The 19056-nt window shown below is 45.6% G+C and overlaps 1 protein-coding gene across 1 annotated transcript in view; it reads left to right on the forward strand.

Annotated features, from left to right (window-relative positions):
• POLR1A (RNA polymerase I subunit A) overlaps positions 1–19056 on the forward strand; it is a 41224-nt gene that overhangs the window by 15995 nt on the left and 6173 nt on the right. Inside the window, exons 14-30 of the mRNA XM_053361802.1 lie at positions 401–592; positions 1867–2016; positions 2591–2774; positions 4631–4713; positions 4811–4969; positions 5437–5535; positions 6507–6659; positions 6879–6961; positions 7891–8056; positions 8815–9036; positions 11299–11513; positions 12741–12908; positions 13571–13706; positions 15122–15279; positions 15990–16125; positions 17667–17783; positions 18792–19052. Of these exons, the coding sequence (XP_053217777.1) occupies positions 401–592; positions 1867–2016; positions 2591–2774; positions 4631–4713; positions 4811–4969; positions 5437–5535; positions 6507–6659; positions 6879–6961; positions 7891–8056; positions 8815–9036; positions 11299–11513; positions 12741–12908; positions 13571–13706; positions 15122–15279; positions 15990–16125; positions 17667–17783; positions 18792–19052 (2682 nt within the window). The remainder of the gene's footprint in view (positions 1–400; positions 593–1866; positions 2017–2590; positions 2775–4630; positions 4714–4810; positions 4970–5436; positions 5536–6506; positions 6660–6878; positions 6962–7890; positions 8057–8814; positions 9037–11298; positions 11514–12740; positions 12909–13570; positions 13707–15121; positions 15280–15989; positions 16126–17666; positions 17784–18791; positions 19053–19056) is intronic.

Raw genomic sequence — 19056 nt, forward strand, 5'->3', positions numbered from 1 at the left:
TCTGGAGAGGCCTTTCACCTTTTTCCACGAGGCGGAGAAAGTGGGTGGTGGTGCTTATTGCAGAAGCAGCCTGTGGGGAAAGGGCTTTTCCTCAGCCTGCCTGCCATTAACTTTGCAGCCTCCCCTAACGCTTATTTCCTTAAAGGGTCCATGCACTTTCATGCTTCTAAGCTCCCGGATGGTTGTGTTGCCTCACAGTCGTAAGTCCCTCTGAGCAACAGTCTCGAAGCCTGTAGTGCGCTGATAATAACAGTGGGCTGTTGGTTTTGTCCAAGGTCTTTTCCAAGTTAATTTGTAACTTAATCCTTTAAGTGCAGTGCTTAAAGGAGCTATAGAATTTCCCACTGGACCTGCTAACATACCGCTTGACGCTTCCTTTTCTGTCTGGTGTATTTCTCAGGATGGGCAGCCGCTGGCAGGTTTGATCCAAGATCACATGATCTCTGGTACCAGTATGACCACACGGGGCTGCTTCTTCACTAGAGAACAGTATGTGGAACTTGTGTATCAAGGGCTGGTAGACAAAAAAGGAATGGTGAAGCTTCTCCCTCCGGCCATTATAAAGCCGCAACACTTGTGGACAGGGAAGCAGGTAGGTTAACCAGTACGCCTTAAATAAAATAGTCTGTTCAGAGTTGAGCAGTATGATTTAAGGCTTGCCCTTTCACTGAAATAATGGGCACATTTTTTGGGGGGGGGGGGTTGTGTGTGTGTATACATATATACATATATATATACAGATACAGTGGTACCTTCAGTTGCGGACGGGATCCATTCTGGAGCTCTGGTTGGATCCAGAGGTTTTTGCAACTGGAGGTGCCTGTTCTGCGCATGCGCACGGTGCAGCAGAGTGCTTCTGCGCATGCGTGCACAGCGAAACCTGGAAAAATACTTCCGGGTTTCCCGCCTGCGTATCCCAAAGGATACGTAACCAGAGGTGCTTGTAAGTAGAGGTACTACTGTATATATATATGCATATATATGTCTGTCTGTCTGTCTATCTATCTATCTATCTATCTATCTATCTATCTATCATCTATCTATATCTCTGGAGTTATTCGATTGTGGTTTTTGTTTGTTTGTATAATGCAGTTTCCCCTTGATAGTGTGAAGTAGCAATCTGTTAGCTATACACCTGATTGACTTGGATAGAAACAAGAGGAAGGAGTCTAGCTGGTTAAGAATATACCCCATCCCTTCTGCTGCTCTCGGCTGTGTTGTTGCCTGCTGAAACAGGATTGGAGACTCCCCAGTTTTCCTTTTAATGTGCTGGACTTTTCCATTATGCTTCCCCCCCACCTGCCCCCATTATGTCCATCTTCTTTCTATATTATTCATTCTTTTCTTATCTCTCCCGCCCATCTTGTTTCCCCCCATTTTCCTCTCGCTCCCCTCGCCTTTCCCCCCTGGAATTCGATTCTGTGAGCAGGGGCTTGTTTGTTGTTGTTTTTTATGCAGCACCTCCCTTTAGTGCATAATAGGTGCTTACTAAATATATTTTCAACTATTTTCTTTTATGAACTTAATCTGAAGATCTCAGAGTAGTTCACAAAATAAAAATACAGGGCAAAAGCACAAAATGAAAAAGTGAAAACACGACAATACCCCCCCCCCCCACAAAAAAAACAATATGATGGGTGAAGATGGCTAAAACACAGAGATCCTTTTGATAGGTTGGCTGCATCCAAGACCTTGTTGTGTTTGTGCAGTTCAGCATTGTATGTATGTGCTTCCTGCTGTGCTGTCCACAAAGGTGAATAAACCATTTGCCAACATGTAGGGGTAGGTAAACGCCTTGAAGGGACCAATTGCATATCAGAACAAATTCCTTTTCCATTTGTGATCAAACCTTGTATTCCATCGCAGGTTGTTTCTACATTGTTAATAAATGTAATTCCAGAGGATCACATTCCACTGAACTTGCTTGGGAAAGCCAAGATTGATGGGAAAGCCTGGGTGACAGGCTCTGCCAGTAGAATTCATGGATCGGGTCTTGCCTTTATGTGCGAATCGCAGGTATGGTTCAATGTTTAATAATGTACAGGGTCGACAAGGGTCCAAGAGTTTTGGCTGGCCTTGCTGGCCAGACAGGACAGTCCTTATTGACATAGGAGCATATCCTGATCAATACAGGCAACTCGCCATTTATGCAGGGGTTATATTCCGAAGCACTGCATGTTTAAGTGACGTGCATATTTGAAACATCATTGAAACAGAAATAGCCTGCAAATCCCACCTCACCTCTGCCCTGTGCTGCCCCTTTTTGTGACGTTTTTGGGTCACTTCTGGGTTCAGCGCGATGCACATATGCGCAGGCGCACACACATTGAACATGAGCAGATGGAGGTTGCCTGTACCTCTGAGGCTCCAGGCCCTGTCTGCCCACCCTGGCACTATTATTACTAAAATTAATTAAATTTCTACACCGTTCTTCATCTGAGGATCACAGAGCAGTTTACAGTATAAATGCAGGTCAAGGATCTGTGCTATTTTGGTAAAACCAAAATGGGCATCTAAAAGTGCACTAAAAGAGGAAGTTTCGGAGTGGGTGTAGTCAAGTCGTGACTTGGAAGTCTTTTATATCTGCCAGGTTGTCATCAGAAATGGAGAGCTACTCTGTGGGGTGTTGGATAAAGCTCATTATGGTAGCTCTGCCTATGGGCTAGTCCACTGCTGCCATGAGGTCTACGGTGGTGAGACTGGTGGAAAGGTGCTCACAGCTCTGGCTCGGCTCTTCACTGCCTACCTGCAGTTCTACAGAGGTTTTACAATGGGTGAGTAATCCAGTTCTCTCCTGTTTCTCTTGAAAAGAAGCACACAGTTGTTTCAGCACCCAAAATATTAATGAAAACATCTCCTAGAATCACATTTCTGCTCTGATCCTTTGTTTGAAAGTAATCTGCATTTAAGGGACGTGGGTGGCGCTGTGGATTAAACCACAGAGCCTAGGACTTGCTGATCAGAAGCTCGGCGGTTCGAATCCCCGCAACGGGGTGAGCTCCCGTTGCTTGGTCCCTGCTCCTGCCAACCTAGCAGTTCGAAAGCACGTCAAAGTGCAAGTAGATAAATAGGTACCGCTCCAGCGGGAAGGTAAACAGCGATTCCGTGCGCTGCTCTGGTTCGCCAGAAGCGGCTCAGTCATGCTGGCCACATGACCTGGAAGCTGTACGCCGGCTCCCTCGACCAATAAAGCGAGATGAGCGCAGCAACTCCAGAGTCGGTCACGACTGGACCTAATGGTCAGGGGTCCCTTTACCTTTAATCTGCATTTGGATGGTTCTCTCTTGGTTCAGTGTGTATCTTTTCTTTCTGAACTTTATTGACAAATAACGGTTCCCACTGATTGATTCCTATGAGGAATTTCCTAATGTGTTTCCGACCGTGGAATTTTGACTCCCCCCCCCCGCAAAAAGAAACCCTCTGAAACTTTGTTAAGTACAGATCACTACAGTTCCCCAGCCCACCTACAAAAGGCAGGTAAAGAAGTAAAAATTCTGTCTGTTCAGCTGTCTGAATCTGTTGTGTGTTATAGTGAGGTTTGGGTACTAATTCCTCATGTTCGGATAGGTGAATGTTTGTCTAGCAAGCATTCGGGAAGTAAGACCTGTGTGGATATAGAATAGACAATGGAGGATTTTTTTCCATCTGTGGTTTAAGGCAAAGGGTGGGGAACCTCAGACCCTCCAGGCCTCTCTATCCAGACCTTGGGACAATTACTCCCCAGGCTTTACCTTTACCCTCCCAGCTTTGCACTCAGCTCAAGTGCTTTAGCCTCGGATTGTGTCCTTGGACATGCTTCTTGTTTAATTGGGTGGAGAGCACCTCTTGACTTTTATCATGAGTGGAACGTAGCATACGGTACGTTCATTGCTTCTTCCGCTTTGGCCCCCCGCCCACCAGCAACATGCGACATGTCCCTCCCCCTAATATTGCCCCTGAAGAAATGCAGCTTTCAGGCTGTGTTATCCCTGGTTTAGAGGGGTACACTATATAAAAAAAGCTTCCAATAACGACTTCATTCATTATTTGCAGTGTAGTCGTATTTACAGTTCTTCTGCTGTTTAAGTCTTTTGGAAGATTCTGCTTTTTAAACATATTTGGCAAAATTCATAAAAAGGTAAAGGGACCCCTGACCATTAGGTCCAGTCGTGGCCGACTCTGGGGTTGCTGCACTTATCTTGCTTTATTGGCCGAGGGAGCCGGCGTACAGCTTCCAGGTCATATGTCCAGCATGACTAAGCTGTTTCTGGCGAACCAGAGCAGCGCACGAAAACGCAGTTTACCTTCCCGCCAGAGCGGTACCTATTTATCTACTTGCACTTTGACGTGCTTTCAAACTGGTTGGCAGGAACGGGGACCGAGCAATGGGAGCTCACCCCGTCGCGGGGATTCGAACCGCAACCTTCTGATCAGCAAGCCCTAGGCTCTGTGCTTTAACCCACAGCGCCACCCGCGTCCCTCATAAAAAGGTAGTTGCTTAAATAAAGTAATTGGTAAGCCAAGAAGAAGAGAAAGTCTGTCTGGGTTTAGCAGAGAAGAGCTCCCTTTCAGGGGGAAACCCCCCTGAAGAAACTGTTGCTGAATCTCAAGGGGGAGAGGGTAAGCACTCAGTTCTCTCTTCTCATTCTAGGAGTTGAAGATATCTTGGTCAAACACCGGGCAGACCACAAGAGGCGCAGGATCATTAAAGAAAGCACCCGGTGTGGTACAAAGGTAAGCTGATACTTTTTGGGGGGGGGGTTCTCACTTCTCCAAGCGCCTTTCATTGTTATCCCTGCCTTGGCCCTTAACACCGCCTTGTTCTTTTCAGGCTGTTCAAGCTGCGTTTAACTTGCCTCAAACCTCATTGGATGAGGAGGTCCGAGGGAAGTGGCAAGACGCCCATCTTCACAAAGACCAGAGAGATTTTAACATGGTCGATCTGAAATTCAAAGAGGAAGTCAACCATTACAGCAATGAGATTAACAAGGTTTGCATCAAGCAATTTGAGGTCATCCTAACATAACGTTGGTTCATGTATTGGACTTCTTATCATTCCTGTGCAGTCTACAGAAATATAGATATAGATGCTTGAATACATTTGTTTGAGGAGCTCAAGGGCATATAATATACGAGTTCTCCCATTTTATGATTGGAGCAATTAAGTGGAGTGGGTTAGGCCCAGGCCTGCCCAGTGGGCCTTATAGATAGCAAGGGGAGTGGGGGACTCAACCTTTCCTGGTCCTAGTCCGGATTCCTGCCCACTTCACCACACTAGCTCTTAACAGAGTAATTCATACTGCTTTTTCTCTAAAGAAATTTTAGTTCCAGTAAATAGAAAAGAGAGTTGGTTCTCTATTTTCCCCAATGGTTTCTTATTTCCCCCCTGTTTTTTGGTAGTGTCATCCTGGCTTAAACAGTGACTTTGTTTCTTCTTTTATTCCCCCAAAACTGTAGGTGTGCATGCCTCTTGGACTTCACCGGCGTTTCCCAGAGAATAACTTGCAGCTGATGGTGCAGTCAGGAGCCAAAGGTTCTACTGTGAATACTATGCAGGTAGTGTTTTCAGACAGTGCAATTTAGCTGTACAGTGGTGCCTCGCAAGACGAAAAGAATCCGTTCCGCGAGTCTCTTCGTCTTGCGGTTTTTTCGTCTTGCGAAGCAAGCCCATTAGCGGATTAGCGGATTAGCGCTATTAGCGGCTTAGCGGGCTTAGCGGATCAGCTGTTTAGCGGCTTAGCGGATCAGCGGCTTAGCGGATCAGCTGATAAGCGGCTTAGCGGATCAGCGGCTTAGCGGATCAGCTGATAAGCGGCTTAGCGATCAGCTGTTAAGCGGCTTAGCGGATCACCTGTTAAGCGGCTTAGCGGATCAGCTGATAAGCGGCTTAGCGGATCAGCTGATAAGCGGCTTAGCGGCTTGGGAAAAAGGGGGGGGGAACCCTGCAGGAACTCGCAAGACATTTTCGTCTTGCGAAGCAAGCCCATAGGAAATTCATTTTGCGAAGCACCTCCAAAACGGAAAACCCTTTCGTCTAGCGGGTTTTCCGTCTTGCGAGGCATTCGTCTTGCGGGGCACCACTGTAATCTGCAAAGCTAGATCAATATACCTTCCACGTCGTCCAGAATCTGACCCAGGAGTGCTGTGCATAGCCAAGTGATAGCAGTGATTCATTTTGTGACCATTCATTACTACAAATTGTTCTGCTCTGAACATTCTTATTTTAGGACACCAGTGAAGATTAGCTAGCCACCACTCCTGTCTAGATGTTTTCAGTTCCTCTTGTTGGTATTTAAATGCATAAATATCAGAGAGAAATGACAGGGATCTTTTTAGATTATTCTAGTGGGATGAAAACTGCAGGTTACATGACAGAACTTGAATATAAGGAAAATAATAATAATGCTTTAACTCAACATATTTTTAAAGAGCTATAGTTTTATTTGAAGAAGTCAAAGAAGTAAGCTAGTTAATTCTGCTCTGATCTTGTGCTTGTATCTCATTGTGTCTCTCTTGGCTTCTTAAAGATTTCTTGCTTGCTGGGCCAGATTGAGTTGGAAGGTCGAAGGCCTCCCTTGATGCCATCCGGCAAATCGTTGCCATGTTTCCAACCTTATGACTTTCCCCCCAGGTCAGGGGGGTTTGTGGCTGGCAGATTCCTCACTGGCATTAAACCGCCCGTAAGTTCTTCCGCCTTGACTCTTTTTCTCTGGGCTACATTTCTCTCATGTGATTTAAATGTACCTTCAAGCTGACATAATCTAATACCATTTTGTCTCTGTTCTGTTGGATATTGCTTTCTGGAAGGCCAGTTTTAAGCAGAGCCTTACGTAGCGTGCTGCTGCCTAGTTACGTGGGGCAAGAGTCCTTTTCTCACAGAGGTTATATTTGTGCTTTAGGAGTACTTCTTCCATTGTATGGCTGGTAGGGAGGGTCTAGTGGACACAGCTGTCAAAACCAGTCGGTCTGGATACCTTCAAAGGTAAGAGCTGCTTTATTACAGTGTTTCTGTTTTTACACTTACCGATGTTACTGCCTCAGTGAGTGGCGTGCAGCGAAATTCTTCATAGGGGAACAGTTAGGGCCAGGGGTGCCAGCTTGCAAGGGCGATTGGAACAGGGGGCAACATTGCACACGTGAGCAGCACATCTCCCTCCCTAAGGCTTTGGGAAGAAGGCGCCAGGATGCTGGAATTCTGCTGCCTCCTTCCCAAAGTCTACTTGGCTTTGGGAAGGTCTGGGAGGGCTTTTGGACCCTGTCGGAGCATCGTGCCTCCCTCCCTAAACCGGGCAGAAGTGTCCTGGGCTTTGGGAGGGAGGCACCAGACTTTAATACTCTAATTTACTGGGTTCGAATCCCCGCGATGGGGTGAGCTCCCATTGCTCTGTCCCAGCTCCTGCCTACCTAGCAGTTCGAAAGAACACCAGTGCAAGTAGATAAATAGGTACCGCTGCGGCGGGAAGGTAAATGGCATTTCCGTGCGCCCTGGCTCCCGTCATGGTGTTCCCTTGTGCCAGAATGCTGGCCATATGACCCGGAAAGCTGTCTGTGAACAAACGCTGGCTCCCTCGGCCTGAAAGCGAGATGAGCGCTGCAACCTCAGAGTTGCCTTTGACTGGACTTAACCATCCAGGGGTCCTTTACTTTTTACCTTTACCGGGAACATTTAGGGGACTAACCTAGTCCCCCTAGTCCACCACTGTACTGCCTATTTCTAATCAGCAAGGAGCAAACTGTTTAGCCGTCTTAAATATAGCCTCTTTCATGTCAAATTGATCATTAGCGAGCAGGCATTGTGCTGTGCTGTATCCTGCGGCTGCATTTCTAAAGTTTCTTGGTTGATTTTTTAAAGACACTGACTTCAGGGTCCGCTAACATTCTCCTCCTCTTGTCACGCTAATCTTTGTGCAGGTGTATCATAAAACATTTGGAAGGGCTGATAGTTCACTATGACCTGACTGTGCGAGACAGCGATGGCAGCCTAGTCCAGTTTCTCTATGGAGAAGATGGCCTAGACATCCCCAAGACACAGTTCTTGCATTCAAAGCAGTTCCCTTTCATCACGGATAACCACAAGGTAGGGTTTTCTGCCTCCATTTATTTCTGTAGACTTTGGAGTGTATCTTCTTCTAAAAAGGACCTATTCTGAAAATGGCATGTTTTTTTTTTTTAAAAAAATAATTTTTATTAAGTTTCATATTACCAAATTAAACACACCATATCAATTAGTCCAAATTATAACAATACATATCATGTAATCCAATTATTTTCCGAATTATAAATTTTTGTGGGGGGGTACCCATGCTTCTTGATTGGCAGGAGTCCAATCCTCAACTGTTTTCTGCTGCTTTCATATTAAGAATGATGTTTCCAGTCTCCTCTTCTCAATGCTTGTCATTACTCATTTTCCTTTTCTTTCACCTCCGAATTGCTCCGCAAGTGGGTTGGAAAAAAAAACCAGTCTTGTTTGTATTTCTGTGTGGACTTTGTACTGCTCTCTCGTAAATCCCAGTAGTTCAGGCAGTTCTGCTCGAGCAAGCGATCACAATCTTGTCGTTTGAATGAAATACAGTCCAAAAGCTCGCTCTTTAGCTTTCCCGACCTGTTGCATCGTAAATTAGTCTTTTTCCAGGAGGGCTGCCCCTTCCAGTTCACAATCTCTTCGAAAATAATAAATCTTCGACTCACCCTCCCCAGAAAATGGCATGTTGCAGGGTTTTTGGGAGAAATGAAATATGTGCAATGGCTACATAGCGCTGCCTGTCAGAAAAGGCCCTTTCATGGTAAGTGACCGGTGTTCCATCACCATCAACTGCTTTTGTATCTTTCTCACAGGTGATAGAGAAATCAAAGCATTTGGATGAAGTGTTGCCGAAAATGGACCCCCAGCAAGCAAACAGCCAGTTCAGATCCATCAAGAGATGGCAGAGCAAGCATCAGCAGTCTTTGAGGAGGGAAGGAGGCTTTTTGCTGTTTTCTCAGGAAATGTTGGCTAGTGTAAAAGCACAGATCCCTGCAGGAGAACTTGTGAATGGGCGAGATCCTGCAACTCTGCAGGTAATTTTCAATACAGATGGGGCTTGTCAACCTGGGAAGGTAGCCCATCTAGGAGAAGGGAGATTGATCTTTTTTTAAAAAAATAATATATTTATTAAAGTTTTCATATTTAATACCAAAAAAAGAATCAAAAAGGAAAAAGCAAAAAAGTTTAAAAACACATAAAGTTCACAATACTTATTTTTCAATAACATATTTCCCTGACCTCCTCATACCTCCCTTTCTTGTATTCCAATTCAAATTGTTAATTCAGCAAATCCTTATCCGTAATTTTTAACCTATTTCTATACTTAAGTTAACATATTATTATTTTACTTTTTCTCCTTCATCCATTTCCTCAATTTATTTTTGCTAACCTTATTTTCATTTAATTTAGTTCATTTTAAAAAACCAATTTTACCTTATCCAAACTTAAACATCAATACTTATACATCAATACTCATTCCTGATTCAAATCCTTATCAGATTCAATGATGTTGTTTACAGTTGAGTCCAGAGTTGTAACATTTGTAGCCAAAACATCAATTTGGCCTTGTAACTTTCCCAAGAGAACAAAGACTCTGTCCAATTCAGCCTGAATTTTCCCTCCTCCAGCCATTCTTGTAATGTCCCAAAACCCCCTCTAGAGGGATTTTGGTTCCTTGATATTCATTCCAGTTCAAATCCAAAAGTCAAGTTAGTTTGTATCAGCTCTTCCTTATTTTCAACAAATTGTAACGAAATTGTAACAAATATAACCAGCAGAAGCAGCAGAAACAAAGTTCTCTTTTTCCGTCTTGACAGCTAATTTGACAGCTGTCAAACTCTTCAGTACCTCATCAACAGGCTCTCTTCGGAACACTCCCGGGTCCGGGAGGGTGGCACTTCAGCTCCCCAAATTAGCTCTTTATCCTCCAGTAAGATTTCTTATACTGCCAAACCGTGAAATTAAAGTCTTTTACCAAAAAAGGAAAAGAAAGGTCCTCTCGACCTTAGTTAGCAGGTCCTTGCTTTAAGTTATTTACAAGGAGGGGAGGCAGACTTCCTGTTTACACCTTCCCCGATCGTGCCTAATTCATAAAAATTTTCTTTACAATTCCAATTTCCGTACTACTCACAGGTTGTTACTTTAAGGTCCAATTGCTCACAAGAAGAAGTCAGCACTCTCCGACCATGGCAATGCGGCTTCACTCTGCAGGAGAAGCAGTCGACTCTCAGCACCGCGCCGCTCGCCCCGTCCCCCGTTCCGAAGCCTTTAAAAAGGCTCCTTCGCAGGTCGGGGGCGCAAATGGTGCCCGCCGATACACCACGCTCACAGGCTTCACCGCCTGTGATTTTTGAGGGTCCCCACGTCGCCGCAGCGGCAAGACCCGATCCTGCAGAGCCGATTCCCTCCGGAGCTCAGAGGGAATCCGCCATTAGTCGATGGCCTGCGCCAGTGCAGGCTTCCTCAACCTCGGCCCTCCAGATGTTTTTGGCCTACAAATCCCATGATCCCTAGCTAGCAGGACCAGTGGTCAGGGATGATGGGGATTGTAGTCTCAAAACATCTTGAGGGGCGAGGCTGAGGAAGCCTGCTCCAGTGCCTTGCAGGATATCTTTGGAAGAAGAAAAGGCTAAGCATTAAACCCTACACAAATTCAGAGTGGAATCCCTAAGGTGGTTGGATGGCGTCTTGTATGCCTCCTTCTGGCAACTCTTGCAGCCAAGCTGGTGCCAAATGTATTGCTCTGCTTTCCATTGGAACACATCTGCAAGGCCGAGAGGAAGGTCTTGTCATCTGAGCAGCCCAAGACTTCCATACACACTGCCCAGGCTTGCACCCCAGGGAGGTTGCTTCAGTGCTGCTAATGTGGCGCTTTGACTTCACCCCCAGAGGTGCACTCTATTGTCTCTTGAGATGGATGCCAATAATATTTATATACTGTCCAATTGTCTGGGTTGTTTGCAGTTGATTGTAATGATTCATGAATCCAAAGGTTTTCGTGGTTTATGGTGTTTGTAGTTATAAGGGAAATACCGTATTTTTTGCTCTATAAGACTCACTTTTTCCCTTCTAAAAAGTAAGGGGAAATGTGTGTGCGCAGAATATTCTTTTTCTTGTTTTCCTTCTCCAAAAACTAGGTGCGTCTTGTGGTCTGGTGCGTCTTATAGAGCGAAAAATACGGTGATTTGCCTCTGTACCATGTTTTTTAAAAAATTGTTCTTTCAAGTGCAGGAAATCTGCGTACAATACGGGGGGGGGGGGACCTATGCTGCCTTTAATGCTGCTGCTTATTTCAGTTGTTAAAGATGTGGTATGAATTGAGCGAGAAGAAGCGGAGGAAGTATCAAAAGAAGGCAGCGAAGTGTCCTGATCCTAGCCTTGCTGTCTGGCGGCCAGACATCCATTTTGCATCGGTATCGGAAACATTTGAAAGAGAAGTTGAGAATTTCCTCAGAGAGTGGGACGCTCAGAACAACACAAGCTACAGCAAATCTGAACTTTCTTCTCAGAGGTAGCAATTTTTATTTTAAGGCATATGCAAGCACTGCTGCTTCTGTCTTAGGGTCCAGAATGCCTCGTCTATGTATTTAAGTATCTGTTAAGCGACATCTTAGGTCTCTGCCTATTGTGAAGAGACAACTGATCACATCACAAAGTTGCTGCAGATTGTGAGCAGGTTATCAACATGTGAGTTTCCTTCGGCACGCTACAATAGTTTCCCGGTGTGGAGCTGAAATGTCTTTATAATCCTGAAAAAGAGAGCCTAAATCTTGAAGATTAACAGTGTTCTAATTCACAAATAGGGATGCGGGTGGCACTGTGAGTTAAACCACAGAGCCTAGGACTTGCCGATCAGAAGGTCGGCGGTTCGAATCCCCGCAATGGGGTGAGCTCCCATTGCTCGGTCCCTGCTCCTGCCAACCTAGCAGTTCGAAGATAAATAGGTACCGTTCCGGCGGGAAGGTAAATGGCGTTTCCGTGCACTGCTCTGGTTCGCCAGAAGTGGCTTAGTCATGCTGGCCACATGACCCGGAAGCTGTACGCCGGCTCCCTCGGCCAGTAAAGGGAGATGAGCGCCGCAACCCCAGAGTCGGCCACGACTGGACCTAATGGTCAGGGGTCCTTTACCTTTACCTTGCCAGGTAACAGCTGCAGAGAGAGTTAAGACGCTGCCACTGAATCTTATGTGGAGCTGGAAAATATGTGCGTATTTTAGAGAGAGACAAAGAGGGATAGAGGAATATGCAGCATGATACTCTGTAGGTCTGCTCAGAAGTAAGTCCTCCCAGATTCAATTGCACTTAGTCCTTGGTAATTGTGCATAGGAGTTGTAGTCTAAGGAAGGAGATGGGATAGATGAAGACAGGGATTGCTATTTGAAAGATGCACCAAGGCCTTTTAAAGCCTTTACGCCGGCATAGGATGTGGGTGGGTGTCATTTTGACTCTGCTTTAGGCATCAAAATCAGAGCACCCAGATTATGAAATAGAGGACAGTGAGGGCAATGCTTTTCTAGGGAGATTTGTTAGAATCATAGAATCATAGAGTTGGAAGAGACCACAAGGGCCATCGAGTCCAACCCCCTGCCAAGTAGAATGGTTGCCTCCTTGAAAGGTTAGTCCGGTGAAATTTGTCGTTTTGACATTTCTGTTTTATTGTAAGTAACTTTTGAGCACATCTTATACAGAAAGGCAGGATCCCAAATTCATAAACCAGCTCCTTACTTGGGTGTCCTCAGGTTAAAAGACCTTCTGCATTTGAAGTGGCAGCAATCGCTCTGTGACCCAGGAGAAGCTGTTGGTCTCCTTGCTGCTCAGAGTATTGGAGAGCCCTCCACGCAGATGACTCTGAACACCTTTCACTTTGCTGGAAGAGGCGAAATGAATGTCACACTCGGTATCCCGAGGTAAGATAATGTTGTGTTGTTTTGTTTTGTACTTTCTTCTAACCACTTCTCTCTCTAAGCTGTACTGCACTGAATACAGAAGAAGAAGAAGAAGAGTTTGGATTTGATATCCCGCTTTATCACTACCCAAAGAAGTCTCAAAGCGGCTAACATTCTCCTTTCCCTTCCTCCCCCACAACAAACACTCTGTGAGGTGAGTGGGGCTGAGAGACTTCAAAGAAGTGTGACTGGCCCAAGGTCACCCAGCAGCTGCATGTGGAGGAGCGGAGATGCGAACCCGGTTCCCCAGATTACGAGTCTATTGCTCTTAACCACTACACCACACTGGCTCTCAGACAGAAAAAGGCAGAGACTTGCCTTATCATGAAAAATTGAATATGCTAATTTTTTTATTCTTGCCATTATGGCCCAGTCCCCCCACAATAACTTTAGTTTTCATTGGGAAATGAAAATAATTGCTTTCATTTCATCTTGAGTACTTCCTGCCTTCTGGGGAAATTTCAGCCTTTCCCTCCAGTCCCCAGAGGGCAGGAACTAGCGCAATGTTGAGTGTCTGTCCCACTTATAAAGAGAGTGGACTTGCAGCAGGTAAGAACTCTCTTTTTAAAAAAATGTTTCTTTAATATCCGTGTGTCTAAACGTTCAATAATTCTTTGCTATAGGTTGCGGGAGATCCTGATGGTGGCTACTGCTAATATTAAAACCCCGATGATGAGTGTTCCTGTACTTAATACCAATAAAGCTCACAAGAAGGTGAAGAGGCTGAAGAAGCAGCTTACCAGAGTATGCTTAGGCGAGGCAAGTCATTCTTTATATGGATTGATTGGTCGTGGAGACACTGTCATGAGCAGAGACTTTGGTGGGTGGGGTGAACAGTGTGTATCTTTGCATCTAAGTCTTAGACCTCCCCTCTCCCTTCCTGAAGCCTTTCCTTTCTGGTACAGTGGTACCTTGGGTTACAGACGCTTCAGGTTACAGACACTTCAGGTTACAGACTCTGCTAACCCAGAAATAGTACCTCGGGTTAAAAACTTTACTTCAGGATGAGAACAGAAATCATGTGGCAGCAGCCCGGCAGCAGCAGGAGGCCCCATTAGCTAAAGTGGTACCTCAGGTTAAAAACAGTTTCAGGTTAAGAATGGACCTCCAGAACGAATTAAGTTCGTTCTGGAGGTTAATTCTTAATTTGAAATGAATTAAGTTCTTAACCAGAGGTACCACTGTATTTTAAAGTAACAAAGGGATCATATTTGGAGCTGGTTGCAGACCTGAGCATGAGCACTTGATTACTATATAGTGCAGCAAGAGAAGTGGTGTGGTTTTTTTTCTTCCTCTACCCCGTTTTGAAAACTCAGAATGTGTTTTGGATTTTAAAACAACAACAACAACAACAACAACAACAACAACATCATGGCACATATCCTTCTCCAGTGGACTGTAGAGGAGGTTTTTGGAGAGCGGGAAAGTGAAAATAGTTACTTTTTCCTTCCTCCTGAAGCCATCTTGTAAAGGGCAGGGAGGGAGGTTTCATGGTGTGCAACTCACTAACTGCAGCTGTAAAGGTAAAGAGACCCCTGACCATTAGGTCCAGTCGCAGGCAACTCTGGGGTTGCGGCGCTCATCTCGCTTTATTGGCCGAGGGAGCAGGCGTACAGCTTCCGGGTCATGTGGCCAGCATGACTAAGCCACTTCTGGCGAACCAGAGCAGCGCACGGAAACGCCGTTTACCTTCCCGCCGGAGTGGTACCTATTTATCTACTTGCACTTGGACGTGCTTTCGAACTCCTAGGTTGGCAGGAGCAGGGACCAAGCAATGGGAGCTCACCCCGTCATGGGGATTCGAACCGCCAACCTTCTGATCGGCAAGACCTAGGCTCTGTGGTTTAACCCACAGCGCCACCCGTGTCCCATAACTGCAGCTGTAAGGCACTTTCTAAATTCTCAAGACAATTGCTTTCTGTGCTGTGTGGAAGTTCAGAATCCCAATGGCGCTTCAGATTTGAAAGTGCTTTTTTCCGTGTCTGTGTTTTCCTAACGGAACGTTCACATTCTTGAAAACGGAGCTGGCTAAAATTATTTAGAAAAAAACTTCCGTTTGAAAGAAGGCTAACCCTAGGGAAACTTCAATTGTACTGGCAGCAAGATGGCTTACAAAGATACAGACATCTTCCTAATAGGGTGTTAGAATTTAGACATTCTTCTTACTGTTTCAGGTTTTGCAAAAATTTGATATTGAGGAGTCTTTGTGTTTGGAGGGGATGGTAAGCAAGCACCGTATCTACACCATCAAATTTACTTTCTTACCATATGAATGCTACCAGGAAGAGAAATGTGTGAAGCCCAGGGACATATTGCATTTTATGGAGTCGAGGTGAGTCCTTTTGTGTTCTTTCCTTCTCAAGACTTTTATCTTTGGACTGCAGAGATCTTAAACCTCAGTGCTGTACTTTGCTAATTGTTTAAACATGATTAGGCGTTAATGAGAAGGAGATTGCTTTCCTTCATTCCAATTTTTGACTAGGCATTGTCTGTACACTCTCACTTGAACTGGATTTTCATATTTCCCCACGCACTGGCTACCCCTAGTTCAGGAATTTTTCACTAGCCCTATAACCAGATTCTGCATTATTTGAGGCTACCCTCCTCCTTATGAAATGAAAACTATAGGTTTCAGAATTACAATAGCTATATTAATTTTAATTATAAAAGAAGAAGAAGAAGAAGAGTTTGGATTTGATATCCCGCCTTTCACTCCCTTTAAGGAGTCTCAAAGCGGCTAACATTCTCCTTTCCCTTCCTCCCCCACAACAAACACTCTGTGAGGTGAGTGGGGCTGAGAGACTTCAGAGAAGTGTGACTGGCCCAAGGTCACCCAGCAGCTGCATGTGGAGGAGCGGAGACGCGAACCCGCTCTTAACCACTACACCACACTGGCACAACTTGGCAGGGAAATTCCCTTTGAATTTGTCCTCTGACTTGTCTGGATCCAGACAGGAAGCATGTCTAGCATTGGTTGCAGTGATGCACAGTCTGGAATCCAATATGAGGCTTTAATTGTGAATGTATTACTCCTTACTCCAGATTCTTTAAAATTTTACTTGAAACAATTAAGAGGAAGAGTTCTAAGTTGGCATCTTACAATACTGTGAGCACTCGAAGAGCAATGCAGAGGGACTTAGAAGGTGATGGGGAAGATGGCGTATCCCAAGAAAACCAGGTAAAAGTCTAGTCCTCTTGAGTCTACTAGTACTGTGAATCCTTGGTAAGGTAAAGGTAAAGGTACCCCTGCCCGTACGGGCCTGTCGTGTCCGACTCTAGGGTTGCGCGCCCATCTCACTCTGTAGGCCGGGGGCCAGCGCTGTCTGGAGACACTTCCGGGTCACGTGGCCAGCGTGACATCGCTGCTCTGGCGAGCCAGAGCCGCACACGGAAACGCCGTTTACCTTCCCGCTAGAAAGCGGTACCTATTTATCTACTTGCACTAAGAGTGCTTTCGAACTGCTAGGTGGGCAGGAGCTGGGACCGAACGACGGGAGCTCACCTGTCGCAGGGATTCGAACCGCCGACCATACGATCGGCAAGTCCTAGGCTCTGAGGTTTTACCCACAGCGCCACCCGCGTCCCGCGTGAATCGTTGGTAGGCTTTGTAAAAAAATCAACTCATTTTTATTTGCATAGTTTTGCTCCTGCAATTCATTCTTTCACGTATTACAGTGGTAAACTGCTATCTTAAGTACGCAGGAGTTATTTGAAGTGTCCAGGAATCATTTGTGTAGATATGTTATACAGTATAAGAATAGTTCCTTCTGACCTTGAATCAAAGTCTTTTTTTCTTGAGCTTTTCCCCCTTGGAAATGTTTCATGCTGCTTTTAGGCACTCATACAGTTGTGCCCAAGGTAAAAACCGATTTAACAAAATGCTGGTCTCGGCAATGCAATTGATGAGAAAGACCAGTTGAATTGTTGGTGATTTAAGATTGTTTTCCAGACCTTCGAAGGATCTTAGCTTTACTGCCCTAAGATTCTCCTAGTGGGTCAGCTTCCTCAGGACATTCTACAAAGCAATAGAAAGCCTCTCAATTGCTTCCTGTATGATTCTGTTAAGTCATTAGACTGTTGAAATACCGTATTTTTCACTCTATAAGACGCACTTTTCCCCTCCTAAAAAGTAAGGGGAAGGACGGGCTGTCCTTCTCCCACCTCGTAGAAAAGCCCGCAAGAGCTGCGCACCCTTTAAAGAGCATGCGGCTCTTGGGGGCTTTTCCAGGAGGTGGGGGAAGGGACAGAGGGCAGCCCCTCAGTCCCTTACCCCACCTCCTGGAAAAGCCCCCAAGAGCCGTGCTCCCTTTAGAGAGCCGCACTGAGCGTGACGGGCTGCCCTTCTCCCTCCTTGTGGAAAAGCCCCCCCCCCCACTCCACGCGGCTTGTGAAAGGAAGCGCTGAGCATACAGGCTCTGCTCAGCACTACCTTTATAAATATTTTTTTTCTTGCATTCCCCCTCTAAAAACTAAATGCGTCTTATGGTCAGGTGCATCCTATGGAGCGAAAAATACGGTGATCTACCTTCTAGACCTTAACAGCGCTATCAAGTGTGAAATTAAGGAAGCCTTGCCCAGTGGAAGCTTAGTTCTCTGTGGACGCAGAGCGTTCTTATGCCTAGTATTTCTTTCAAGCCTCTCAGTGATACGTCCAAAATAACCCATGTAAAAGTGTGAACCTCGAGGCCGTTCCCCCTTGCAGCTTTTCTCTTTGTTTAGGGTGACGATGAGGCTGCAGGTGAGGAAGGAGGAGGTGGAGGTGCTCCTGATGCTGAAACAGGTGAAGGGGATGATGATGCTACAGATGCAAAAAGAAGAGCAAAGCAGGAGGAGGAGGTAAGGATATACTGTTAGGTCCAGGTAGGCTCTGCTTGTTTCAGTAAGAGCTGGCTAAGAAAGGCCTTCTGCTCAGGTCAGCTTCTGAAGCATAAGGAATGGGAGGTGGGATAAAGGGAAGGGTCGAAATACTCAAGGAGCAATATTTTGTCCAAGTAATAAATCCGCTTCATTAAAGATTTGGCTTGCAGTGTTCTGTAATGAGTATATGTTGTCTAGAGAAGTATATGACTCAAAGCAGCTTTATAGGTAAAGGTAAAGGGACCCCTGACCATTGGGTCCAGTCATGGCCAACTCTGGGGTTGCGGAGCTCATCTCGCTTTACTGGCCGAGGGAGCCGGCGTACAGCTTCCGGGTCATGTGGCCAGCATGACTAAACAGCTTCTGACGAACCAGAGCAGCGCACGGAAACGCCGTTTACCTTCCCACTGGAGCGGTACCTATTTATCTACTTGCACTTTAACATGCTTTCGAACTGCTAGGTTGGCAGGAGCAGGGACCGAGCAACGGGAGCTCACCCCGTCACGGGGATTCGAACCACCAACCTTCTGATCGGCAAGTCCTAGGCTCTGTGGTTTAACCCACAGCGCCACCCGCGTCCCATCTAAGCAGCTTTATACTGGTTGCCAAATGACAGCCTGTGTAAGTCATGTTTTTAAACAAGGCTTCACCTGCCTGCTTTTACTTTGGAGGGAAAGCATCCATAGGACCCTGATCCAGAACCTGCTATTGCTCCAGGGGTCTCACAATTTTTTTCCTTCTGAAAATCACCCCCGAATGTGCTGTTTGTTGGTTTTTAAGCAGAAAACTAGGGTGGGGTGCCTGTTTGGATCAGGACATTAGGATCAATGGAAGATTTTTTTCTATGGCCCAATTGAAAGTGAAATTTGAAATTATCCTTGTACACTGGTACTAGTGCTTGGAGATGCAAAACTTGTTTAAACATTTTCCCCTCTTTTTTTTTGTTGGTTATGGTTCGCCTCTGACTGAAGTGTATCTTTCTTGCAGGTTGATTATGAGAGTGATGAGGACAACGAGGTGGATGATGATGATATTCCGGATGAGGAAGAGACACCAGGGTTAGATGAGAGGAGCCCAGAGGGAACGGAATCTCAGGATGAGCATTATGCGCCTTCCTCTAGTCAACAAATTCGAAATAAGAGGAAGAACTTGGATGAATTAGCACAGCAGAGAATTAATGCTGTGCAGGAGAGCAGCGATTCCATAGAGAGTTATGCCTACGACATAAAAAATGAACTGTGGTGTAAGGTAA

This window comes from Podarcis raffonei, chromosome 13 (assembly GCF_027172205.1).
Source record: "Podarcis raffonei isolate rPodRaf1 chromosome 13, rPodRaf1.pri, whole genome shotgun sequence".
NCBI classification, from domain to species: Eukaryota; Metazoa; Chordata; class Lepidosauria; order Squamata; family Lacertidae; genus Podarcis; species Podarcis raffonei.